The 27,298-nt window shown below is 32.8% G+C and overlaps 1 protein-coding gene across 2 annotated transcripts in view; it reads left to right on the top strand.

Moving 5' to 3' along the window:
* Window positions 1-2,087: 2,087 nt before the first annotated feature.
* The window catches only part of LOC107890069 (phospholipid-transporting ATPase 3), a 31,223-nt gene continuing 6,012 nt past the window's right edge, over window positions 2,088-27,298 (top strand). Inside the window, exons 1-16 of one of the 2 annotated variants that reach the window (XM_041086527.1) lie at window positions 2,088-2,596; window positions 4,858-4,923; window positions 6,147-6,208; window positions 7,880-7,961; window positions 8,186-8,296; window positions 8,942-9,019; window positions 9,160-9,256; window positions 10,814-10,920; window positions 11,275-11,340; window positions 11,643-11,764; window positions 11,879-11,963; window positions 12,062-12,139; window positions 12,233-12,349; window positions 12,443-12,592; window positions 12,698-12,802; window positions 18,925-19,067. In XM_041086527.1, the coding sequence (XP_040942461.1) occupies window positions 2,420-2,596; window positions 4,858-4,923; window positions 6,147-6,208; window positions 7,880-7,961; window positions 8,186-8,296; window positions 8,942-9,019; window positions 9,160-9,256; window positions 10,814-10,920; window positions 11,275-11,340; window positions 11,643-11,764; window positions 11,879-11,963; window positions 12,062-12,139; window positions 12,233-12,349; window positions 12,443-12,592; window positions 12,698-12,802; window positions 18,925-19,067 (1,646 nt within the window). In that variant the 5' untranslated portion in view covers window positions 2,088-2,419. The remainder of the gene's footprint in view (window positions 2,597-4,857; window positions 4,924-6,146; window positions 6,209-7,879; window positions 7,962-8,185; window positions 8,297-8,941; window positions 9,020-9,159; window positions 9,257-10,813; window positions 10,921-11,274; window positions 11,341-11,642; window positions 11,765-11,878; window positions 11,964-12,061; window positions 12,140-12,232; window positions 12,350-12,442; window positions 12,593-12,697; window positions 12,803-18,924; window positions 19,068-27,298) is intronic. The other variant, XM_041086528.1, reaches the window with a different exon arrangement.

Below are 27,298 nucleotides of genomic sequence, written 5' to 3'. Positions count from 1 at the left end.
TGAACAGAACATAATAAAAGGTAGATGCCAAAAATGAAATAAATATAGGCATCAACCATTTGTGATCTATTGAGAGAGTATAGTGACTAAATCAAATTCAAGTATAAAAGGTAATTAAAAAGGAAGAAAAGAACAAGGAAAAAATAATATTTGAGTAAAAATCAACGCCCATATATCTTCCTAGTCCGTATCTTGGATGCTAAAATTCTCTTGAGAAACTCTAAATGCAAAGCTTTGAGATCTTTAAACATTGTTAGAAGCATCGGTATGAGAAGAATTATCTTTGTTATTTTATCGTCCCGAGTGAATCAAAATCCTTCTCCATCACCAACATTTCTCTCTTAAAAATTACTTACTTTGGCTTTCACATCATATTGCTAATAATTCTTGAAATAAGCTTTTCTTTTTCGATTTCTGTTTTTAGTCAAATAGAAAAGAAAGAAAACAATTCTTTTTATTGAGTTAGATTGTATCTAAAAAGTGAAATTGATCCTTTTCCTTCGACTATATTTTACGAAAATTAGTACAAATCTTGCGTATGATAAATATATAAACGGAAAGGTTGAAAGTAGGGGTGAGCATTCAATCGAATCGAATCGAAAATTTTCGAGTTAATCGAGTTTTCGAATCTCATTTTATCATCCTAACTTTATTTGAAGTTTTCTCGAATCGAGTCGAGTGAGATGGAATTCGAATCGAATCGAATCGAATATATTTGTTCGAGTTAAATTTTAAAAAATAATTTTGGGTCCTTGTAACCTTTGTCACCCATCGTAATAAAATTTGTCCACCTTAATCAAAATTTTTTATTAACTTTCATCACCTCATAATTTATTTATTAATTTTTTATATACTGGTTAGCTTATTTGTTTGTTTAGTTGTTTAATTATCTTCGGATTCTTGTCACTATGTATTTTGGAATTAAAAAATATATCAAATATAAAAATATGATTTTTTAATAAAATTTATTTTAAAAATAAAATTTGAAATTGATACCAATATAAAATTTTAACACGAATATTTTGTGGCATAATTAAGAATTCAATTTTAATATAAATATTCAATATGACTAAACAATTCAATAATATAAATAATATAAAATGTGAAATTTAATTTAATAATATAAATAGTATATATAAATAAAATTATTACTATTTATGTTTAGTGATTTTTTTTTGGATAATTTTGATTTTTTATTTGAGAGTAAAGGGTGAGAAGTAAAAGTTTAGGGGGAAAATAAAAAGTTTTGGGGAATAAAAGTTTGAAGGAAAGTAAATAGGGGGAGTAAAATTTTGGAGGGAAAATATTAAAAAAAAAATTGGAGGGGGGAGGGTTTGGGGTAGATGAGAGGTGGGATGGGAAGAGAATAAAAGTTTTAGGGGAAAAGTGGGAGGGAGTAAAAATTTTGGGGGAAAATAAAATGTTTTGAATGTTTTGGGGAGTAAAATTTAAAAAAAAATGAATGGAAGGGTAAAATTTTGGTGGGAAATAGATTTTGGGTAGATTGGGGGTTGGGAGGGGAGTAAAAGTTTTGGGGAGAAAGTGGGAAGGAGTAAAAGTTTTGAGGGAAAAGTAAAAAAGTTTTTGAGTTTAGGGTAAAACTGTAAAATATTATAGTTTGATATTCGAATTATTCGAGTTATTCGAATTCGAAAACTCAACTCGATTCGAACTCGAAATTTGAAAAAAAATTCGAGTTGATTCGAATAACTCGATTAACTCGAATAACTCGATTCGTTTAACTCAAAATTCAAATTTTTTTTCGATTTTTTCGAATCGAATTGAATTTTGTTCACCCTTAGTTGAAAGTGGAGAAAGGAGATTAGAGGGCAGTGCATAATTTAGCGTCTTCTCTGGTACGCTAGCAACATGACAGTCCACGAAATATTGGCCAAACGCCGCCGTTTCATGAAAAGTCCTATTGGTGCTTCCTCAACCAAGTCTTCCAATTGACCTTTACACTCCCACGTCACCTCTCCACGTGCCTGATTAAGTCGGAAAGTAGCAAAGCCTCTTTTGATTGGCCGCAGTGAAGAGAGCCACGCGCAGAAACGTCTAAGCAAATAATAACGCGGTTCGAGATTAGTCATGTTTAAACAATCCAAATTCAAGGAATCATTTGTTTAAGCGAACAAACAAAGAAAGAGAAAGGTAAATACTACAGTAAAAAAGTCGAAAAATCCTGAAGGGCAAAGAAAAAAATTAAAGGAAATTGAATTGAAGGGGAGGCCTCTCTCTGTTTCATCGTTGCAAAGGAGACTTCGCCTTCAATCGAACTCTACCAAATCGAGAAGCCAACTGGCCTAGCAGAAGCAAAAGCAATCTGGAGCCGACTTCTGAATCTGCGTTTCCCGATTTCTTTTGATTTTTCTTTTCTTTGATACTTTTGTTTTGGGATCTCTGAAAGAAAGGAAGGAAGATGAGTGGATGGGATAACATTAGGTCATCGACGAGATCGCAGCAGGGTCGTAGTCATAGCTTGAACCAGCGGGAGCCGTCTCGAACTGTTACGCTGGGTCGGGTTCAGCCCCAGGCGCCCGCCTTCCGCACCATCTACTGCAATGACCGCGACGCTAATTTCGCCCATCGATACAGGGTATTTATATGTTATATTTTAATTTGTGATCTTTTTAATGTTTTCCGCATGCGATTCCTGTTTGGTGTTTTGATTTCCTCGAAAATACGAAGTGTTTTGAACTAGAATTTGTTTAAATGTTTACGAAACTAATGCTACCATCAGGAGATGCATGCTTTAGGCTTCTAGTTTTTCGGCTTTAATTAAATGGAAGTTGTTGCGCGGTTTTCTCGCTTTTGTTTTTAATTTTCTGTAATATGTTAATTTGACCGGATCCTTTGGGATCAGAGATGTTATTGTTTATGTTAGGCTGGTGACACCAGAACTTTATCTGGGTAGTGCTAAAGTGAAGGAATTGTAAAACCATGAGAAGAGTAATCTTACTCCTCGAGCAAGTGTAGCTAGGAGAATTATCCCTTGGTTCGAATGTTAGGAGTGAAGTTCACACATTAACTATAATAAAAAGTGAAGACCGCTACCTAAATGATTTTATTGTATCAATGTGATATTTTAGTTAATCTTAAATGCCTGATTTGGGGTTTAATAACTTCATTTTTTATAGTATCTTAGGAGAGTATTGATCTTGTAAACATCTTAAAGAGAGTAAATTATTGGTGCTAACTCTAAGTTTTAGAGAATGCAGTGATCTTTTGGATCTGAAAATTTTAAGCTAAAATCCTAAAATATAGTTAAAAGATAAATGGCATATTGCTTAAACTTGTCTATTTTTGTTGATGTGTGCATGCGGTTTTATTGAACATTTTCTTTCAAAGTCAGAAAGGAATGCTGCACTATGAAGACAATACCTTTGTATATTGGACAAGGAGAAACCTTTGTTGAAATACAGATTTGTTTGTTTATGCTGTCGAAGTATCTATGTCCTTTTAGGGTTGAGCACTAATCGGTTTAAATCAATTAAACTAATCGGACTGATCAAATTTGGTTAAGTCAGTTTGGGTTAGTCAGTTTTGAAATTAATTGGTTTTGTGAAATGGTTAATACTGTTACTTGGGCGATTATTGGTTCTTAAATTTGTTAAAACCAAATAAACCAAACTATTCAACCCTTTTAATTTTAGTTTTAAATGTATAGTAAAAATACATTTATATAATAATTTTAAATTATATAATATTTGATTTATATTATAATGTTGTACATTATATTATATACAATAAATTAAATATAATAAATAACCGATTAAACAGACTGAACCAACCGACTTATTTTGGTTTCCTTTTTTTCTGCTAAACTAGTTGATTTGGTTGGTTTTTTATTTTAATTCAGTTTAAACGATTTTTGTAATTTATTGCAAAACCGACCAAGTTGACTGAATGCTCACTCCAATGTCCTTCACCTTGTGAGGTCATATCTTTGCCTCTTAATGTTTTATCTTTTTCAAATTTGAGCTTATGCTAGTAGTCCATGAGAGTGTGTGCATGCGGTAAGTGGGTTTTGTATCATTTATGACGCTTCTGGAGATTATTTAATCCTTTTCCAGGACTCTCATCTGTAGCTTAAGTTTCTTATTGTTGTGGGTTTTGTATTATTTAATCTGTTTCGAGATGAACAGTTGTACTGATCTTCTGTGAGCTCTTTTTCTGAGTGTGACATGTGCCATAGACGGCCAGTCACAGCAGAATTGTGATTCTTTTCCTCTTTATATGAAGTTGGATCCACTAATGGGAGGTGAAATATGTTGCGATGTCGGGATCAACTAGATAACATCATATTTTTTATTCATTATTTCTCTTTCTTCAGGTTCATCTTTTTTATTCATTGATTATCCAAAGACATGCCTTTCCATTTAGGAAATACCCAGAAATAGGAATTACCTTGTTTGGAGATTCATTTTGTTGAAAGTTTTGAAAAATTAGTTTTCCATAGTTATTTGATTTGATGTGATTCCAGGTATTGATATGTCCATGGATTAATCTTTTACAATTACTCTGCTTACAACTCAAGTGTTAAAGTTCTATGCCATATGGAGCAGTCAAACAAGCTATAAGTATTTGGGAAGTTCAATTAATGATATGCATGAGTAGCATATAAAAATGTACTTTTCATTGATAAATGCACTTGCACCAACAGAAGTGCTTGATGCTTATTTCGTATGCTCATACGTAAGCACTATGTTCTGTATAAATAGCATTATGATTGAATTTGCATTGATTGTGTAAGAACTTTTCGTTTTCCGGAAGTTTTGTTTGTATTCATACTTTTGTTGATTGCATCTGATTCTGATAAGTTGGATGTTCTCATTAGTGCGATATCTATTGTTTTAGGGGAATTCTGTATCAACTACCAAGTACAACTTTTTCACCTTTCTGCCAAAGGGGCTTTATGAACAGGTAAATTTATGGGAGTTCTCCAGCAGTGAAATGGGTAGGGTTGTATGATTTATGGTTCTAATAATAACCCTGACTGTAACTATGTAGGTAAGTATGGTGAATATGGAATCAAGAATAACATTTAAATACCCATATAAATATCCTTTTCTTCAGATCTAATTTTGTAATCAAAATCAGGATATAAAATTTAGGAAAGGTTTTTCTAGAAAATTATTTTCTTCAATTGATATTACATTAATGAATAAATTTGTGATTCTTTTTTGGCTTCATATGATATAGTTATTGGTCTTGAGAAAGCTAATCGGATAAATGGTATAACATTAATCATATGAATTTACGCAATGGATATGGTTCTGGTTATTCGTTTCCATATCAGAATAGGCATGATTATGATAAAGTTTGGAAAATGGTTACGGTTATCCTTATAGACTTTTTAAAATTGCCTTTTGCATGTCAAACTAATTCTTGGCTTAGAAATTTGTGCTAAAGAGGTTAGGCAACTCCTGTAGGAGGTATTGTTTCTATTCTTAACTAATATTGGTTGTTTTAAAGAAAAGAGTTTTACTCCTTTTCTTTAAGAATAATAAATAAAAATATTTTGGTTACCACCTTCTGTCGAAGATTCTCCTTTTCCATATCAAATCCTAGTATCGTATAATCATTTCTAGCTACACTTTGAACACACACAATCACAACTATAGGAGTCAGGAGGAGTGTATGATCTTTTATTTATAACTCCAGAAATTTTAATTATTGCTTTTTAGTATATTGATATATTTTTCTCTTAAGAGCTAAACATCTTAAAGTGACTCAATTTAATTTGATTTCATTCTTGGTGGGCCATCCTAACTTAAGGAATACAAGTGGAACAATTAAATATTTTACAGGATTGCGTAAAAGGAGAACCATTACCAGGTTTAAATCTGTTAAATTACCCCATGGCTACCATTCCTTGTTCAGGGACTACTTTTTCCAATTCCTATTGGCAAATTTGAGGATGTTCAAACTTCAAACATGTATTAGATGATACTCTAAAACTGCCGTATGGACCATTTTTGTAATAAGTTACTGCCTCACTGTATTAACCACTGCTTTTATTTTTTTTGGTTTGGAATATGAGTTAGAAGTCTAACTTGATTTACTTGTGTGTATTTGGTTAGAGTCAAGAGCTCCTAGATTCTGCTTACTTCCTATCCTGACAAAGTGCTGTTTTAATCTGACAGTTCAGGCGGGTTGCTAACTTGTACTTTCTTATGGTTTCAATCCTATCAGCAACTCCATATAGGTATGTTTTTTCTACCATATAACTGAGTGTTGTTGCCTTTGGTAATTACAAAGAGCTTTTCTACTGGGGTGCTGGAAGTATTATTACCTTAATTTGTTCAACTTTCCTGTTTCTGGTCTTCACATGATGTAGGGTTTGTGGGTTGGTGCTTTGGTGAATTCCTTTTGCATGTGATAACTTATGTGTTGTCTAAGATCTATCAATCTTCAGCTTTGAGTGAAATATTTTTAAGGCTTAAGGGTGTAAAAAGCTTTCAAACTTTTTCAAAAAAAGCAATTAAGCCTCTACTTTTTTTTTTTTTGCACTCAATTGGGTACTTGAACTTTCAAAATGCATTAAAAAGTCCCTCAAACTTTTTCAAAAAAAGCAATTAAGCCCCTACTCTTTTTTTTTTTTTTACACTTAATTGGATATTTGAACTGCCAAAATGCATCAAAAAGACCCTTTGACCGTTAACTTTAACAGTTGACCTTTAAAGTTAACTGCCTCTAATTTTTTCCAGTTAAAGCCATCACGTGTCACAACCACGGCGTGACATGTGGCAAAAAAATGATAAAAAATAAAAATCAATAAAAGTTGTAAAAAATATTGATTTTTTTATTTATCATTTTTCGCCACGTGTCACGCTGTGTTGTGACGCATGATGGCTTTAATTGAAAAAACTGGGGTTGTTAACTTTAATGGTTAACTGTTAAAGTTAATGATTAAAGGGCCTTTTTGATTCATTTTATAAATTTTTTTACGATTTTTATAATTGTTTTCTAATTTTTAATATTCTTTATTAAAATTTAATAATTTTTATAACTTTTATTGATTTTAATTTTTTGCCACATGTCACGCCATGGTTGTGACACGTTGTGGCTTTAACTGAAAAAGAATTAGGGGCCCTTAACATTAATGGTTAAAGGGTCTTTTTGATGCTTTTTGATAGTTCAAGTACCCAATTGAATGCAGAAAAAAGCAGGGGCTTAATTGCTTTTTTTTTGAAAAAGTTTGAGGGCCTTTTTAATGCATTTTGAAAGTTCAAGTACCCAATTGAGTGCAAAAAAAAGCAGGGGCTTAATTGCGTTTTTTGAAAATTTTTGAGGGCTTTTTACACCCTTAAGCCTATTTTTAACTTTTCATCGGTCTAATCTAATGTACTCTATTTTATTTATTTATATAAAATAGATGTCGGAACTGTGAGTGTTATCCATACAGAAGCTGACATAACTATTAATAGTGTTCTTTTTGATGTCCTGCTCATCTCATGTATCTCATGTTTCCATTCCTTAAAATTTATGACCTTCCAATAGAACTTTTGGTATTGCTTCCAGTTTTACAAAGAGTTATTATGTTTCCTCATTCAGATTGTTTCCGTGAAGTTTTATAATACTGTAATAATTTTTTTTTAAAAAATAGTCTTCACTAGGAGCTGAATCAGCTGCTTTTAGTAGAGATTGGAAGTCAACCTTTTAGATATTATTATGCATTCCCCTTATTCATCTTCTACTTTTTCCTTGTGCTCATCAATTGCATTTACTTCACATCTATTCTCTAGCATGTGAAACCTCTCTTTTTGCCCTCTTCCTCTTTCCTCTGGTGTGATATTTTTGGTAATAATGATTTGTAGTACTGATTTGTTATTGGTGACCTCTGTTATGTAACAACTTCATTTTTTGATCCATGCAGTCCTGTGCATCCTGTAACAAATGTTGTTCCTCTGAGCCTGGTGCTATTAGTTTCTCTTATTAAGGAGGCATTTGAGGACTGGGTGGGTACTACAATTCATATCAGTCATAGCATAGTTTTTGTTTTTTCTTTTCTTCGGCTTGGACCCATCTCAACTTCATTTTTTCTCATTTATTTTTGGTTTGCTAGGTTTTGGGGTGCCCAGGGTGTAAAGCTCTGGAAGGGATAGCTTGAGTTTTGACTTCTATAATTTGGATTTTATGCTGAACTCTTATTATTCTTTCTTTCCCTTATTGTCTACAACAGAAACGTTTCCAGAACGATATGGCAATAAATAGCACTCCTGTAGATGTGTTGCAAGATCAAAGGTGGGAGTCTATTCCATGGAAGAAGTTGCAGGTTGGAGATATTATCAGGGTGAGTTTCTAGATACACTTTGTTGATTATTTTTTTCCAGTCTTACTGAGATCAAATGGATATTGAAGAAGAATTCTTCAAGATTCATTGTGTATGCATCGCTGAAGACTGTCTTTATTTACTGTGACACCGACTTCCCATTCCCCCCTTCATTCTGGTGATATCTAGAAAATATTTTCAAATGTATCTCCTTTTCCCTTTGTTAACATTTTGTCCTTGGATTAATATGCTTCATTTTCTACCAGTTTCATGTTGTAAAAATTTTAATTGATTTGAAGTTAAGATATACTTTAGTGTATTAATTTGTCGTTACATAAATTCTGTCCAAGGCATGTTATATGCATATCCAGTTCATGACTGTGTTTCCCCACCGTAGTTCTCATGAAGTGTTGCTATGCTGCCATCGTTTATTATAGTAACTTGGTTTGTATCAACCAAATGACCTATAATTTGCCCTTTGCCTTTTTCTTTTTCTAACCATCCATCTGGAGACTAAAAATATTAAATATATGTTGCTTGTCATTTTCCTTATATATGTTGCAATATAATATTATAATGATTGAGTCTTGTTAAGTTGATTTACATGAATATCACCGCCTGCATAAATATATGAGAATTTAGTGTGTAATCTTTCCCTTTTTTCAGGTTAAGCAAGACGGGTTTTTTCCTGCAGATATGCTTTTACTTGCTAGTACAAATGCTGATGGTGTTTGCTACATTGAGGTAATTTCCTTTTTCGGATCATATTTGGAGTAATTTTATGTTTCTATTTTTATTCTATTTATGAAAATGAGTGCCCTCCTCATGTTATGTATCATTGAGTGCCTTATTTCCAAAAAACCAATTTGGCCATTTGATTGCAGACTGCAAATTTGGATGGGGAAACAAATCTAAAAATCAGGAAGGCACTAGAAAGGACTTGGGATTATGTCACTCCTGAAAAAGCCTGTGAATTTAAAGGTTAAGCCTTTTAATTATTTCAAAATTCCAATGTTGCATGATTGTTTAACATAAAAAACTTGATGTTTATTCAGAGATATCCTTGATGCTGTGTCTGTCACTGTTATGGGTCTTTGATGCTATTTGCCTTTGTATTAACAGCTAAACTAAAATAATGAATAAGGTCAAAGTTGTGTATTATGAATTAATATTTATTCTATTTATATTTGTAATTAATATCAAATAAACCTAAACCTTAGATTTTAATACATCCTCTATGTGTTGTAAAAAGGAAAAAAAAGAAGAAAAGAAAAACAAAGTATACCTGATAAAAGAGTCAATTGATGAGTTGAGTGAATAATTCTTTTTAATGTGAAAAAAAAGACATAAAAATCTCTATTTACATATTTTTATCCAGTAGTTAGGTTTCAGTTATTAAGCTACAATGAGGATATTATAGACTGATCACTGTACTGGAGTTTAAGTTAGTGTTGGAGAATGGGGAACCAACCTTTGGCTCGTGTTGGGGTTTGTGAAAATTTTTCTTTTACCATTTTCCCATGTTAAGGCCATAAGGTTGCTAATGCTTGATTTAGTTGATGCTTTTGCTACTTGCATTTTTTGGATGGAACGTAAAATAGATAGGAGAAATGACCAAAAGAGGAAAGACATAGCAAATAGCAAAGCATCTACCAAATGGAACCTAAATTTATTGGTATCTGTTGCTTTTCATATCTACAGCAGTTTACCCCTATCTTTTCCATTTAGTTTTAACCGCTCATTTGCCTTGATAGATATGGTGTCACTGGTTTTCATCTACAATTTAATCATAATAACTTTTACTTTCTGATTCTAACTTGTCATTATTGTACTTCTAATTGTTTTTACGTTTGGCTCTTTCCATTCCATCTTTAATGCATATCTTACCATTGTAAATACTTAAAATATCTACTTCATTTACATTCTATATAAACCTTTCATGTTTTTTTTCCTTAAAAACCTTATGACAATGAAAGCCATTAGTTAAAGTTCTATTAATGAAAAATTAAAATTTCTAATATAAAAAGCCTAAAAGTTGATGCAATATCCAATATCATCAATGTTCTTAATATTGAGTACAATTTGAGACTCCTTTGTTGCATCACACATAGTTTGGAAGGAATTAGTTTTTTTTCTATGTTATTAAAGTCAATATGATTGTGTGATACAGTGTTGTCAAAGGTGCAAGATGCACTCTAAGCATTAGAACTTCTATATTGCCTGAGGCTCAAAGCGCTAAAAAAGCATTTGCCTTAATGAAAGCTCAATTCATATGTGTATGTTTTTGTATGTCAATGTGTTTGTGTCTATTTATGTATTATGTTGCTTCAACTCCTCACTTTTATGGCATAACTATGAGGATATTGGCCACCAAGGATCCTCTATATACATGCAAGGGTGTGTAGAATTTTGTCAGTGAACATTTTTTTTTTTCCATTTGAGTTTGATGGGCTTTGTCTGAAGTTGCTTTCAAAATCTAATTTTATCCATGTTTCTTCTTCTGATCTTATAAATAGCAGTACTCTTTGTTAACTGCAGGTGAAGTGCTGTGTGAGCAACCAAACAACTCTTTGTACACATTCACTGGCAATCTTGTAATCGACAATCAAACATTGCCTCTTTCTCCAAATCAGATTTTACTGAGGGTATATTCTGATTTTTTCCCTTCCATCATAAGCTCTTTACTTTTACGTGTTTACATCTTTTTTTCATCAGCAATTGATCTTCTTATATAGCAAGTTATATCACTTTGAAGTTAATATTTTCTTTTGGCCTCTGGATTTTTCCAGGAGCATATGGACTTTCTTTTTTGCACTTAAATATGATATGATAAGTATTGGTAGGAATAGTGATATAATGTCACTTTATAACATTCTTTTAACTTTATGGGTCTCTTAATTGTGTTTTGCTAATCTTTAATTAATTAGCAACTGCTGTATTTGATGTTCTCTTTCCACTGATGAACTTAACTGCCTGTGGAATTGGCAATTTAATTTCAGGGTTGCAGTCTGAAAAACACTGAGTTTGTAGTTGGGGTTGTTATTTTTACTGGCCATGAAACGAAGGTTCGTTATAAAAGTTTTACACCGTCTCTTCTAAGAAGTATGCTGGAACAAATAACATGCTGATATATATTGCTTTATAGGAAATTTGTAAATATTAACCAAAAATATTTTCTATCGTATTCAAATATTTTCAGCCTGACATTTGCGTCCATATAATCATTTTGTAACTGGCTGAGCTTAGAAGGTTTTGTGAATGTTTATCCACTCCAAGGCAGCCAAATGTGTTATTTTCTTCCCTTTATCTTTTTGTTCTGCTCTTCTAAGTTAATGCCATTTTGTGGGAATTTGGGATGAGTTTGCAGGTTATGATGAATTCCATGAATGTTCCTTCAAAAAGAAGTACATTAGAGAGGAAACTTGACAAACTTATTCTCACTCTCTTTGGTACTCTTTTCACTATGTGTCTGATTGGAGCAATAGGCAGGTCCGGGAAATTGCTAGTCTGTACTTAACAATACATGTCATTAAATGTTGGATTTCTTCCAATTGTTTTGTGCTTTTTTTTTGATAATGATGTTCACTGCTTGAAATTTTGCAGCGGTGTATTCATTGACCGAAAGTACTACTTCTTAGGTCTCAGTAAAAGTGTGGAAGATCAGTTCAATCCAAACAGAAGATTTCTGGTAATATATGTTTGTTGGTTCTGGGTTTCTATCACATACCCATGCACACTCATAACACACATGAAACTTTAACTTAATCCTCTTTGCCGGTTTTACAGGTTGTTCTTTTGACCATGTTGACCCTACTTACATTATACTCGACAATTATCCCGATATCTCTATATGTTTCTATTGAGGTTGCCCCTTTTTTTTTCCTTTCATTTATTTGATTACTTGCTTTATCAATGCAAATATATATATATCTTACTGGATTTTACATGCAATTTTAGATGGTCAAGTTTATTCAGTCCACTCAATTTATCAACAAGGATTTAAATATGTATCATGCTGAAACCAACACCCCCGCATTAGCTAGGACATCTAATTTGAATGAGGAACTTGGACAGGTAAGGAGATGTAATATTTTCTGACTTGAATGATATGCAGGTACTTTTCTTTTTTTGTCTCTCTGAATCATTTTGAATTTCTGGTATTATAAGGTGGAATACATTTTTTCTGATAAAACTGGAACTTTGACAAGAAATTTAATGGAGTTCTTCAAGTGCACGATTGGAGGTGAAATCTATGGAACAGGTATGACTGAAATTGAGAGGGGTGTTGCAGAACGAAAAGGCATTAAGGTCCCAGAGGTATTGTCTTTTATATCTCTTTATGAAGAAATGAATATTTTCCTTAAGTAAATTTAGCTATATTGCTAGGGACTGGTGTTCTTGTTCTCATAACAGCTTTTATAGGTGCCAACATCAATCAATTCTGTGCGGGAAAAGGGTTTCAATTTTGATGATGTTAGGCTCATGCGAGGTGCTTGGAGAAATGAGCCTAATCCTGAAGCTTGCAAGGTATTTTTACTAGTCTTTTACTATTAATCTGAAACATTAATAATGATTTATAGTGGTATTTTTCTATGGTCATTGGCAATATAAGCAATATATAGTTGCATTTTACTATTAATGTGAAAGATTTGCTACTACAAGGCTTTTATTTCTTACCATTATGGACTTATTTTGACTGTGAATCATTGTACTTACGGGTTCTCATTGGTAAACGCATGTTCAATCTCATTATGTTTAAAGTGTTGTTTTAAGGGGGTAAGAATAAGATGTACTTTTTATGATTTTCTTAAAAGGACTTTTGCTTGTTAGTCATGTTTGATACTGTGGTTGTAGGAGTTGATTTACGTTTTTCAGTACTTTCATTTCGATGTATAAGGTGTTTTATCTAGTTGGATATGTTTTCATTGCCCTGCTTTTAGTTAATATACATAAAATGCATGTATGGCATATTTATGACATCACTATCAATATTTTATGTTGCAATTATGGTATTTGAATGTTGAAGATTAGAAGATCTACTTTTTTTTTTTTTTGCTTATATCATGATTTGGCCTTAGAATTATACTTGTTTCTCTATTTTGCTATCTAAGTGTTTTTTTTAATCCCTTTTCGTGCTTAAAGTATTCTTTCATTATAGTTTTTAGTCCAAAAAGATTATAGTGTTAAAAAAAGTGGCATACCAAACCAATCAGAATACACCATGTGCCTGCTTCTTTTCCATGACAGCAATGATGTGGCCATTGATCGATAATGCGGTGATTGACTGTTGATTGACCACTGGTCGTTTGTTGATATTGACCGATCATTGACTTGCTTTTGACCGACTTTGATCAACTGTTGATTGTTGACTGTTTTAATATATTTTTAAATTTTAGAATTTTTTTCCTTTATTTCTTTTTTGAATTATTTATATTTTAATTACTTTTTATAATATTTTATATTATAAATTGATATATTATAAAAATTGAAAATTTTAATTTAATAAAATTTATAGTACTTATATGTCTTGAATTTTATATAATATTTGTGAATTTATATATATTTGATATTTTTATATTTTTATAATGTTTTTATAATTTTTCATTTTATATAATATAAAAAATTTGAAATTTTTTGAATTTAATAAGTTAATGTATATTTGAATCTTGAATTTTTAATGGATGCCACATCTAGGGGTGAGCAAAACTCGAGTTGATTCAAAAAAATTGAATCGAGTTATTGGAGTAAACTCGAATAAGTAATACAAGTTTTGAGTTGGAGTCGAATTGAATTTTACAATTCGAATAACAGATGATCTAAATACCTCTTTGGTCATTGTCAATTTTGAAAATGAACAAATTAGTCTCTCAACAAAAATTGCAAAAAAAAAAAAAATCAAATGGTTTATAAAATTCCAAAATTTATATTTTTTTAAAAGTTGTAAAATTCTTTTAAAAAAATCTAAAGAATATATAAAGGAAGTTAAAAATTTAAATTTTTTTTTAAATAATAATTTTGGGAACCTAAATAAGTTAATTAATGATTCAAGTTTATCATACTAAAGTATTTTCTTTTGTTTTTTTTCTTATTTTGCTTTGGAAAAGTTAATTTTTTTTAATTGAACTTGAACAATTTCACTCGATTCGACTTGATTTGAAAAATTTTTAAATCAAGTTAGGTTGATAAAATAAGACTTGTCAACTCAATTAATTCAAATTTTTTTCTCTTGATTTGACTCGACTTGATCAAATGCTCATCTCTAGCCACATCAACAATTGCCTTTTTAAATAAAAATTGGAATGGAGTAATAGCTTAGGTATTGAAATAGGATAAAAAAGTTTAGGTACTAAAGTGAAAAAATAGGGGTATAAGCGAGGGCCAAAACGTGACATAAGCTTTTTTTTTTTGAAATTTAGTTGAGAAAGTTCATTTAGAAGTAAAACTGATAGCAAGCTTTCAATTGTATTTTCAACCATGATCTTGAACATAGCCTAGTAATCAGGGTTGATATTTTATCAATTAATTGAGCTTTCATCTCAATAGTCTCATATAGATTTGAAGTTGAGATCCATAAAGTTTTAAAAACAATTTTGAGTGCTCAGCTGTAGGGATTGACAAGTTTGCCTCCAGCCACAGTACTTGGTATTTGTCAACCACAATTTTGTTTTGTTTTGTTTTGTTCATATATGGCAATGTTGTCCATTGGCATGATCTTTCTTGGATGTTGGGTATTGGCTTTATTGTAAATTGTTGTTAAGCCATGCATGAGTGAACATTATGAATGATTTGTCTAATTCCATTTCACTGTGATCTTTAAATTTGGTAAAAGAGTAAATTGAAGAATCATATGCTGTATTGGATGACATGACATCTGAGTTGCCCGGTCATTAACAGATTACCTTAATTGTTGAATTTTTTAATAGATAGAAACAAGTAGTTTTAGGTTCTAACATTATACTATTTTAAGTCTAAGGGGAAAATGGATATTTTCTACTATAAATTCGAAATGGAAAATAATATATTGTTGAGAATAGTAATCCTTTTATCTTTTATATTCCAACAGAAAAATTTACATAGCTATTTATACTAAAAGAATAGACCTAACTAAGGAAACATAATCAATACATTAAATCAATAATCCTAATTTTAAGATAATTTAATCCCTAAAAATCAGTAATGAGATTAGTTGAGATAAGCTGTCGACACTCCCCCTCAAGTTGGTGCATAGATGTCACACATGTCCAATTTGCAAACCAAATTATGATAGCTTCTGTTGTTAAGTCCTTTAGTGAACACATCAGCTAATTACTTGTCAGAGGCTACATGACTTAAGCCCAAGATGCCGGTAGTCAACTTTTCTGATCGTAGTTTTTTGAAATCTGTCAAAACATGCTTTAGGAGATTATTTCAATCCATACAAGGCTTTCTTCAATCTACATACTTTTCCCTGCATTATTGCATTATCAAATCCAAGAGGAATCTTTATATGTACTTCCTCGTCTAAGTCTCCATGTAGGAATGCATTCTTCACATCAAGTTGTTGTAGATTCTAGTCAAGGTTGGCTGCACAATAAAACATAATTCTGATGGTGTTCATTTTGGCAACAGGGGCAAACATCTCTTGATAGTTTAGTCCATAAGTTTGAGTGAAGCCTTTAGCAACCAATCTGGCTTTGTACCTTTCAATTGAACCATCATACTTTTGTTTCATGGTAAACACCCATTTGCATCCCACCAAATTCTTGCCTTGTAGAGGAGTTACTAGCTCCCAGTTCTCATTCTTTACTAGTGTCTTTGTTTCTTCAACCATGGTTTCTTTCCACTTGGGATCTTCAAATGCTTCACGCCAATCCTGTGGAATAGACATAGAGGACAAAGACAAGACAAAGGCTTTATACGACGGGGACAATGAGTCATAAGAAATAAAGTTAGACATAGGGTATATAGTACAAGATTTAACTCTTTTTCTTTGGGCAATAGGTTTATCTAAATCATTAGGGGGTAACTCACCAGAAGATGAAGAGTTTTGGCACATAGTAGGTTGCATGATGACTTTTTCTGTTCTAAGCCTTCTTGCATACTTCTTTAAATCTGGTTTGTCCAAACGCCCAACAATCTCTTTTTGAACAATAGTGTTTTCTAGAACAGTAGCTTCCTTTTGAACAATGGTGATTTTTGGAATAAGGTTTTCAATAGTTACTAAGTCAAGTATCACTTCTTTTTCATTGTTCTCCACCTGAAGAGGTGATTGAGTTGTACCATAATAGGGCTCAGTTTCTCTGAATGTAACATCCATACTAATGACAGTTTTTCGTGAAGGAGGATGATAACACTTGTAACCTTTTGTGTTGGAGAATACTCAATGAACACACATTTAAGGGCTTGTGAATCTAATTTGCCTGCTTTCTGATCATGGACGTATCAGATACATCCAAATATCCTGGGAAGAACATTATAATTATTTTTACCCTGTAAAGTTTTTAAGGGACTTTTGAAATTAAGGGTTCTGAATGGCATTTTATTAATAAGGTAGACGACTACAAGAATTGTGTCCCCCCAGAATAGTTTTGGATGGTTCATGGAAAACATAAGAGATCGGGCAACTTCTAGCAAATGTCTGTTTTTCCTTTTAGCAACCCCATTCTATGAACTAGTATCGGGACAAGTTGTTTGATGGATTATCTCATAAGACTCCAAATAGGTATTAAAATTGTACTCTGTACCATTGTTAGTTCTAAAAAATTGTATCTTAGCATCAAATTAAGTACACGCCATTTTATGAAAATATTGAAAGTATGTAAACATATCATTTTTCGATTTTAGCAAATACACCCAAGTCATCTTAGGGCAACAACCGATAAAAGTAACAAACCACAAATCACCAGATAATGATGTATGTTGAGTTGGTCCCCAAACATCAGAATGAATAGTCATAAAAGGAGTATTACTTCTATTATTTCTCAAAGGATAAGAACTTTTAGTGTGTTTAGAAAACTCAAACTTCACAAAATAATGAATCAAACCAAGTTTCTGAATATAATCTAGGATATAACTTTTACATAACAAAAAATGATGCGTGTCCTAACTACTTATGCCATTGCATTATTTCTTGGTTGATAACATTGTTACCTCCAAAAAAGGCTTGAACAGATTCACTATTGCTCTTCAACATATAAGTCATCATGCAATCTACCATTGTCAATCTTCTTCTCTGTTTGAAGGTCTTAGAATACACAATGATCAGAGAAGGTATTTGTGATGGCACTAACAGATAAAATGTCAACCGGAAAATGAGGAACATGTAGAACAGAGGATAGTTTAATATTGGGTGTACAGTTGACAGAACTTGATCCAATTACAAGAGTAATAGACTCATTGGCTATCATGACACTTCTTTTGTTTGACTTAGGAAGTAGTTTAAAAAACTTTTAGAGGAACTTGTCATGTGTATATTTGCATCAGAATTAATAATTCATTAGTAAGCATTAATATGAATATTAAAAGCATTACCTTACTTTAAAAAATTGGATGTTAGATTCGAGGGGTTATCATAAATAATATATATTTTTAATTGTCACTTTTTTCTCAAAAAAAAGAATGCACAAGAGCCAATAACAAGGAAGACCTGAAAAACACCAACAAAGCCAATCATGGTGGTCGGAGAATCAAACTCGGCGGATGTGAGTTGCATGCGTCGGCGTGTGAGCAAATATGTCGAAGCTGTGGGTGGCGCGTGAGAGCCACGTGCAGGGAGTTTGGTCATAAGGTTTTGAGGTTTCGTCGAAGATGAGATTGTGACTTTGTTGAAGGGGGCGGTGAGAAAAAAAATAGGTTAGAAAATGGAGATTACGAAATTGGATTTTCTAGGGTTCGGGAATTTTGAAAAAATAGGCTCCAAAAATCAGGATTCTCAAGCTCTTGATACCATGTTGATAATAAGAATCCTTTTCTCTTGTATATTCCAACAGAAATATTTTCATGGCTATTTATACTAAATGAATAGGCCGAACTAAGGAAATATAATTAATACATTAAATCAATAATCCTAATTTTAAGTTAATCTAATATTTAAAAATCAGTAATGCTGAGATAAGCTGTCAACATATACATTGTTCAATATTACATAAGTTACTTTGGACGGTCAATTAGATGCTGGATATCTTTGCCAATTTTTGATAACCCTTAATTGTATATTTGTGGCATTGCCAATGGATGTGTGCACACATTCATGTATTCCTCAGATTTTTAAGCTATTTTCTTCTGAACTAGTTTTGAGTAGGCAAAATATGTCCTAGTGCATTATTAAGCTTAATTTATAATAACAAGGCTCTTTAACAAGGCTCTTTCTTTATATAATATGATAATCAAAGCTAGTGTTTGTTGACAAATAGAGCCTATGATGGGCCCATCTTCTAGTGTTGATTATTAGGTTCCCTTTTTATATAATTGCATTATTCATTTGTTTATTGCACATAGTGTAATTTAGGAGTGCATAAAACATGATTGAAATTTAGCTTTCTTTCTTTTCATTAGGATTTATTTTTGAACCTAGTTATACTTTTTGCTGGATACCTACCTAATTGAAATAATACGATAGTCTAATTTATTAACTACAAAGTTTTAAGGCATGTTTTGTTTCTTCATTGTAGGAATTCTTTAGGTGCCTTGCCATATGCCACACTGTGCTCCCTGAAGGTGATGAGTCCCCTGAGAAAATCAAATATCAAGCTGCATCCCCAGATGAGGCTGCATTGGTTTTGGCCGCAAAGCATTTTGGCTTCTTCTTTTACAGGTTAGGGTTTTCCAATGTCTCATTCGGAAGTGGAAGGATTTATTTTTGTGAGAGTTCTAATTAACAATTTAATTGAATTCAACTTGATTCTGATTTAGTTTTAATCTGTCTGTTTGAAACATTGGATTGCATGTTTTCCACTTAACTAAAGTAAATTGGATTCATCCCTGGTCTTTATCTTGTTTGAGGTAGCTTTTGAAGTAAAGCATACCTATCTTGATGTCAATGTACCAAGTGAACCAAATGTTTTTATAAATTTGATAATTTTTTTTCAAGCTTTTATCGAATGGTTCAATTTTCTCTCCTAGATGATTCTATTTCTTAAGGAAAGGAAAAATGTTAATGAAGCAACTTATTTTGGTGGTTCTTGATTCTTAGTTGTTAATTTTCTTTCCAAGGGATAGTGCTACTATCTGGTTGCTTTTTCCTAAAGTTCATCAACTCACTGTCTTGTACAAATGAGATGATCCCTCAAATTTGGCAATGACTTATGACTTTTGATAGACAGCTAGCAAAGGAAATGAGTATAGATTTGTCAAATCATACTTCTATTGATGTGGTTTTGGAGAGAAAACAACAATAAAAAGAATTAGGGTTGAACAAACGAATAGGAAAGATGGAACTCTAGAAAACTTAGGGTTATAGAAAACCTCTAGTTTTTCTATTAATTCAAAGAAAATAATAAGAATAATAATGATTGTGAAGCCTATAACTTAATTAAATTGGTTTTCTTTTTTACAACATAATCAATACTCAGTTTGATGTAAAAATTAATGGATTTCGATCGCCATTCTTTCAAAAGACAAGGATTATTCTTGAACCCTAATGTGTTACCACTCCACAACAAAACGAAGTGGTGAGCGAAAGAATGGTATCTCCTATAGATCACTAGATCATTGTTGTTTCACAAGAATGTTCCAAAACAATACTTGGGTGAAGCTGTATTAACCACTGCCTTTCTTATTAATAGGTTCCCGACACGTGTACTTGGGGTTCAAAAGTCCTATTGATATTCTCAAAAAAATTTTCCTAAAATTTTCTATTGAAACAATTTTATTCCTCAAATCTTTGGGTGTTGAGTTTGTCCATGTTCATTCTCACAATTGGAGTAAATTGGATCCACGTGCTCTTCGATGCATTTTTATCTAATATTCTTCCACTCAAAAGGTTTATAAATGTTCCACCTACTAAAAAATTCTCTGTCTTGGTTGATGTTACTTTTGTCGAGGATGAATCCTTTTTTTCAACAGGCTTATTCAGGGGGAGACCTTGAATGAAGATAAAGCAAAATATATGTTTCTTCTTGATGTGTCTATACCCATAACCGTCTCTGAGCCCACTTCGTTACAATTAAAACCATTCATGGCATCTGAATTTGTTTTTTTTGAGTCCACTTCTCTTACTTCTCCATCAATCGAGTCAGTTAAATTAATTGAAATGATGAAAGACAAGGGAAACCAAGATAACATTCAACCACTACAGGTTTATTCCTGGAGGAAAATACTAGTCTCTCGGCCAGTACAAGTATAATCTCCTATTCGTGTTGTTGCCCAATTTCCCGAAACCACTTTCAAACTAGCCGGTAGTGTCACACCAAGTGTTGAGCCAATTGAACCAGCAGACAAGCAAAAAAAATCGAGTACTGAAGACCAGCCAATTTCACTTAAGAAAGGAACAAGAACTTGCACAAAACATCCACTTTATCTTTTTCATGTCGTATCCAAATCTATCTCAAAACCATAGAGCCTTAGGAGATAAGAGATGGGAGGATGCTATGAAAATTGAGATGAAAGCCCTTAAGAAGAACAGAACATGGGAGTTTAGTTGAATTGCCAAAAGGGAAAAAACTGGTCGGATGTAGGTGGGTTTTCACTATAAAATACAAAGTTGACGGCTCAGTAGAAAGATACAAGGCAACATTGGTGGCCAAAAGATACACTCAAACCTATGGCATTTGATTATCTTAGGACATTTGCTCCTATTGCAAAAAATGAACATACTACTGATACGTTTGTCGTTAGCTGGTAATTTTGAGTGGAATCTACAATAATTTGATATAAAAAATGCGTTCCTCCATGGTGATCTAGAAGAGGAATTTACATGGAAGTTCCTCCTGGATTTGAATCTAAAGAGGGAATGGTGTGCAAACTGAAGAAAGCTCTTTATGAGCTCAAACAATCACTATGAGCTTGGTTTGGGAGGTTTGCTAAGGTAATGGTATCGTTGAGATACAAGCAATGTCAAGGAGACCATATCTTGTTCGTGAGACACTCAGATTCTGGGAGAGTTACAACATTGTTAGTTTATGTAGATGACATCATCGTAACTGGTAATGATGTAGAATAGATGAACAATTTGAAGCAATGTCTGAAAGAGTTTGACATCAAAGAGCTAGGAAAATGAAAATACTTTCTAGGCATTGAAGTAGTGCTTTCAAAGCAAAGAATTTTCAGCTCCCAACAAAAGTACATGCTCGACTTGTTGAAAGAAACAAGGAAGATTGGTTGTAAACCAATTGAGGCCCAGCCGAATTTGATGCTCTAGAAGGTCCCATCGTAGATAGAGGATCCTATCAGAGGCTTGTTCGGAGGTTGATATATCTGGCACACAAGACCAGATATAGGATTTGCAGTGAGCGTGGTAAGCCAATTTATGCACAATCTTAAAGAATCACACCTTAAAGCAGCAAACAAGAGAATACTTGAAAGGCAGCCCAACAAGAGGAATGTTGTTTAAGCGACAAACATGCACATGTGTGATGTTAAAAGCTTATACTGATGTAGATTACGCAGGATCTTTGGTCGACAAGAGATCAACGTTTGATTACTGTACTCTATTAGGTGGGAATCTTGTAACATGGAGAAGTAAGAAACAAAACGAGATAGCAAGATCAAGCACAAAGGCAGAGTTCAGATCAATGGCGTTGGGAATATGTGAGTTACTCCAGGTGAAGATAATCTTAGATGACTTAAGAATAAAATAGGAAGGATTAATGAGGCTGTATTGTGATAATAAATCAACCATTAGTATTGCTTACAATCCTTACTCTAGCATTCCAATACTTGTATATTTGGCCCTTGCTTTTGCTTCTTGTGCAATTCTCCTAATAATTGATTAGTGTTCTTTTGAAATTCTTTGACAGCCTTTGATAAAAATCCCCCACATGTGATAGGAGCTATATTAAGATAAAACAATGATTGTAATTTGCATATTTGAGTGCAAGGATCTTAAACACCCAAGTAGGTTGTCTGTTTGGAGAGGACAAAACTCCAATTAAAGAAATTAGAATATTTTTCCTTTAATAACAACTTAAACAATACAACAAAAATTTAAACTATTGAAAGCATAACAAATTCCTTAAATCTAGTAACGTAATGGAAGTGTTGAAGGTGCTAATGGTGTTTGTTAAGTTGAACATGTATAAGGTGGAGAAGAGTCCATGAATTGTGTAACTCCGAAGTAATTCAGTAAGCAGTTGGTTTCTTCTTTGTTGACTTTGTCAAAGTCCATAAAGTTACCACTTGCTGTCCTGTTTTTCTTTCAAACATATGTTTTCAAAGGTGGTGCTGTATTATGATGTTCAACATCCCATGGCCACGGGGTAAAGGATCAAACCTGGTTTTTTGATGTTCGAAGGTTTGTAGATTTTGAGGGTGCGGTGTTATTGGGACAACAATTGCTGGACTAGGTTTGGTATAACAACCCAAGTAAAGTTTTGAGGTCCACTAGAAGTGCTCAACTTCTGTTTGAACTCAAGTGCCAAACTCATGGCTTTATAGATGAATTGTGGTTTGTGGATTCTGACATTAGCCTTGAGATCGTTGTGTAATCCATTAAGAAAATCCCCAAAAGATAATGTGTTCAGGCCAATTTTTAACATGAGCAGAGTGTTTAGCAAATTTTTGTTGGTATTGTTGTATGGTTCTTGTTTGCTTATTGTTGACCTAAGCAAAAAAACCTAGTGCGTCCCCTACCAGATACATAGTTGCAACATCAACCTTGAGATAATTGGGAGTTTGACAATACCGGTAATGCTTCTCAGCTTTCAAAATGTAGCTGCTGGGATCCCCACCATTGAATCGGGAAAATCCAATTTTCGTAGGTGGCAGTTGAGAAGAATACCTGAACCACCGAGGGGAATCATTCTCATCTTTTGCTTCGTCTGTCCCAAAAGTTTAGCTTACTGCACGTTGCCCCAATGAGGTTTCCAGTCCTTTTCACTTAGATTGGGCTCTCATGGAAGCGTCAATGGCCTCCCCTTGGATGTAATGTAAGCGAGATGCTGTAAAACAACTTCATTGGATGTGTCAGCAGTTGTAGGATGGGCATCGATGGTGGTAGGGGTGGTGGATTGTTGTGGTTATAGGAATAACCAGTGGAGACCACCATCCTGGCTCTGAGACCAAAATAATGAAAGCGTGTAATTTGCATATTTGAGTGCAAGGATCTTAAACACATTTTTAACTTTAGACTTATTTTTTAATAAAAATATCCAACAAATGCAAGTATAATCATCAATAAATGTGAGAAACCAATGTTTTCTTGAAAAAGTTAAGACTCTCGAAGGTTCTCAAACATCACTATGAATTAACGAAAAAGGTTTGGAAACTTTATATTTTTTAGGTGGAAAGAATGACCGATGATGTTTAGTCAATTCACAAAATTCACAGTGATATGAAAAAAGACTTATTTTTAAATAGATTAGGTAACAAATATCTTAAATAGTAAAAATTAGGATGTAGCCTATAATGTCAAATCATAACCTTATTAAAACTAGAAACAAAATTTAAATATAAAGTAGTTGTTGGTTGACTTAGATGGTCGTCGTGAAGAAAGTAAATTCCACCAGATTATTTAGCATTGTCAATAATCCTCCTCGAGACCATGTCTTGAAATTTATACATAGGAGTAAAATATAACATGACAATTCGAGGACTAAGATAATTTACTAACCGATATGAGATTACAAACTAGATTTGGCACATGTAAAATATCATGTAAAACTAAGTAAAGCGAAATTTTAACAGTGCCTTTTTCGACTATTGCCGAGAACGACCCATCTGGTACTATGATCTTTTTGTTTTCTGCACAAGGTGTGTAAGTTGAGAAAAGAAAATGACTACTAGTCATGTGATCACTAGCTCTAGAATCATTGATCCACGTGTTTGTTTTACAATGCTTGACACTGAAAAAAAATAGAAAAATCAGTATCTGATGGGTAAAGGGGGAAGAATGATTATTGGATGAGTTAGGAATAGAAGAATTCATCCGAAACTGTGGTAATTGAAAAAGCTTGTGTAGATGCTCTAATTGTTCCTTAGTGAATGGAGACCGTTCTAGAGAACTATGGCCCTCATAATTTTCATTAGTCGTTTGGAAAGCTCTGCTATCCTCTGATTGTGAACCATGACCATTGCCACTCTTTTTTTTTTCATTCGCCGGTTTTTCATGGAACTTTCAACACGTTTTTCAAGTGTGCCAATATTTTTTGCAGTGATCGCACCAATGTTTTTTTTTCTTTTTTCACTATCATCATTATTTTTTAACAGTTACAAGAGTAGAATTATCATCATTAGTTAAAATTCTAGCCTTAACACTACTTTTTCCCTTGTCTCCTCTCTTCTAACGTCAGAAAAAATCTCATAGAGTCTTAGAAGTGGCTTTATCCCTAAGATTTGAGATCTCATTTCATCAAATTCTTTATTTAAACTAGCCAGAAATAAATAAGCTCGTTCATTCTCTTCTTTTTTCGTAGCATTTATACCATCTCCAAGATACTCCTATTCATCATTATAACACTAATCCAGTTCTTACCAAAGATATATTATCTCGTTATAATAAAAAGTAATTTCTGTTTCTCTTTGTCTAGGTTTCTAGAGTTTTATTTTTAACTCAAAGATTTGTGAAACGTTTTCTAAATCTAAATAGATGTCTTTCACAGTGTCCCAAAAATCTTTAACAGTCGAGAGAAAAAAAAAAGGTTTACCTATGAATGCTTTCATGGAATTAATAAGCCACGCAATTGTCATATATTTTTCTGACCTCCACTTGCTCATCTTTGGATTGCACACCTATGGTTGCTTGACTTCTCCAGTTAAATGACCTAACTTGCCGCACCCATCAATTGCTAACTTTACGGACTGCGACCATTTGAGATAATTCTTGTCATTCAGCTTGTGAGATGTCAGCTGAAAAGAGAGGTGAGACGCCTCTGTCCCTTGAGTCATTGCGCTGTCGATAGTTGTTTTAATGGCAAAACTTTCTACCTCCGTTTGATTGCTGAATCTCTTATCTCCAGTGAAGATTGTTTTAACCATTATGTTACTAGAGATTTAACCTAGTTCAGATGCTATGAAAATTTTCAAAAGAGTATTTAATAAAATTGTTATGTTTTTTATTAACTGAAGAATTGAATTTAAATAGAGAAAAAAGTCATAACCTAATTGGGAAAATAATTAATTTATTTTAATAAACTACTAAAAGATAAAATAAAATATTTCTAAAATATCTCAAATGAATTCTAAGATTTATCTACCTAAATAACTTTTAAATATATTCCAAACTAGATGAGTTTCATGTATTTGAATACCTAGGAGTTGATAAGGATGATGGTTCAGATTAGCAGTACAACTCTCAGTACCTGTACCCATTTTCCAGCATCATTTGAGAAGATTTTCATTGGTTCAAAGCTGGAATTATTGGACCTTGGGAAACCCCTCAACAGTACATGAAGCAGAGCTAATATAGGAGCTTGAGAATCTGCAAATATGTCAGAGTATAACAACTTGAAAGTTTTCAAGGGAGTATTTAATAAAACTGTTCTGTCTTTTATTAACTAAACAATTGGATTTAAATAAAGAAAAGAGTCATAACCTAATTGGAAAAATAATTCCCTTATTCTAATAAACTACTAAAACATAAGAAAAATAATTCCCTTATTCTAATAAATTACTAAAAGATAAAATAAAATATTCCTAGAATATCTCAAATGATTTATTCTAAGATTTATCTATCTAAATAAGATTTATCTACCTAAAAATATATCCCAAAATATATGGGTTTCACATATTTCAAGACAACCTTCGTATCAAATTAATGGAAAGGTTGTACATTATTTATCAACCACACTCCCAGCAACTTTGCTTGAACGATTTGGCAATGAACCCTGTTGGATTATAGCATCACAGTAATGCTTATATGAATGCAGCATCATTGCAAATATATGAACTTGTATGCAGTACATTCTCCCATAGACAGTGACAGCATAGGCATCTTTCAGAGTAAGGACAAGCTGACTTTTAACTTACCATCACAAAACTTAGTAATTGAATAGGCCCAAAAGATGAAAGCTGAAATCATTGAATGTCTCATGCTACAGTCCTAAAGCCAAAAGAACTGATCTCCCCCCATGCATGTAGAATACCAAGTAACATTCAATTCTCCACCAAGATAAGAGACTTTGAGGCATGATCATAAGCAAACAAGTCCAACCTACACATAAATGTTGTCTTAGAGCAAAAACAAATTAGATCAAGAGGTTCAAACAAATAACTGTTGTTCAGATGCCAAGGCAAACATTCACGCGAAATTATCAACAATAAGTCCTCACTTCTACCCATTTCATGAATTTCATCCACCGACTTTCTCTAGAAACCATCGGAACTCGAATTTCAGCAACAACTTTCGTGTTGATTGCAGGTGTTTTTTCTTCAAAAGACTGCACCGCCTTCACAATATGACTTGCCTTCAAACTTTCCAGCTTTTTCTTGAGCTCAACACTGAATTTTTTCATGGCAGAATTTGATTCAATAATGGAAATTGAATCAATCCTTTTTACTCCAAAATTATCACATGATGTTGTATCCCTTGGGATATTTAAGAGATTTTTTACTTGCCTCCAATCCTCTCCTCCTGAGATTTTTGCTATCATTCCTTGGACAACCCAAGGCTTTTTCTTAACTGGATACACATCATCTTCTTTACTTTCTTCAGGATATTCATCATAGATTGGTTCTAATAGATCATAATCTTGATCTTCCACATACATCTTACAAAGAAAATCGGTAACTTCAACTTTACATTCATCTTTGTTTAATTCAGGGCCATGTGCCAACTGTTCCTTCAATCCACCTCAATCATGAAAGGGGTTTTCTTTCTCACTAGAATCAGATTTATCAGTGAGACTACCTTCCGGTATATCAAACTAGTTGTGGGCACCTTTCGAAATCTCC

This window comes from Gossypium hirsutum, chromosome D01 (genome assembly GCF_007990345.1).
Source record: "Gossypium hirsutum isolate 1008001.06 chromosome D01, Gossypium_hirsutum_v2.1, whole genome shotgun sequence".
In the NCBI taxonomy this organism is placed as follows: domain Eukaryota; kingdom Viridiplantae; phylum Streptophyta; class Magnoliopsida; order Malvales; family Malvaceae; genus Gossypium; species Gossypium hirsutum.
This window is presented reverse-complemented; position numbering and strand designations above follow the sequence as displayed.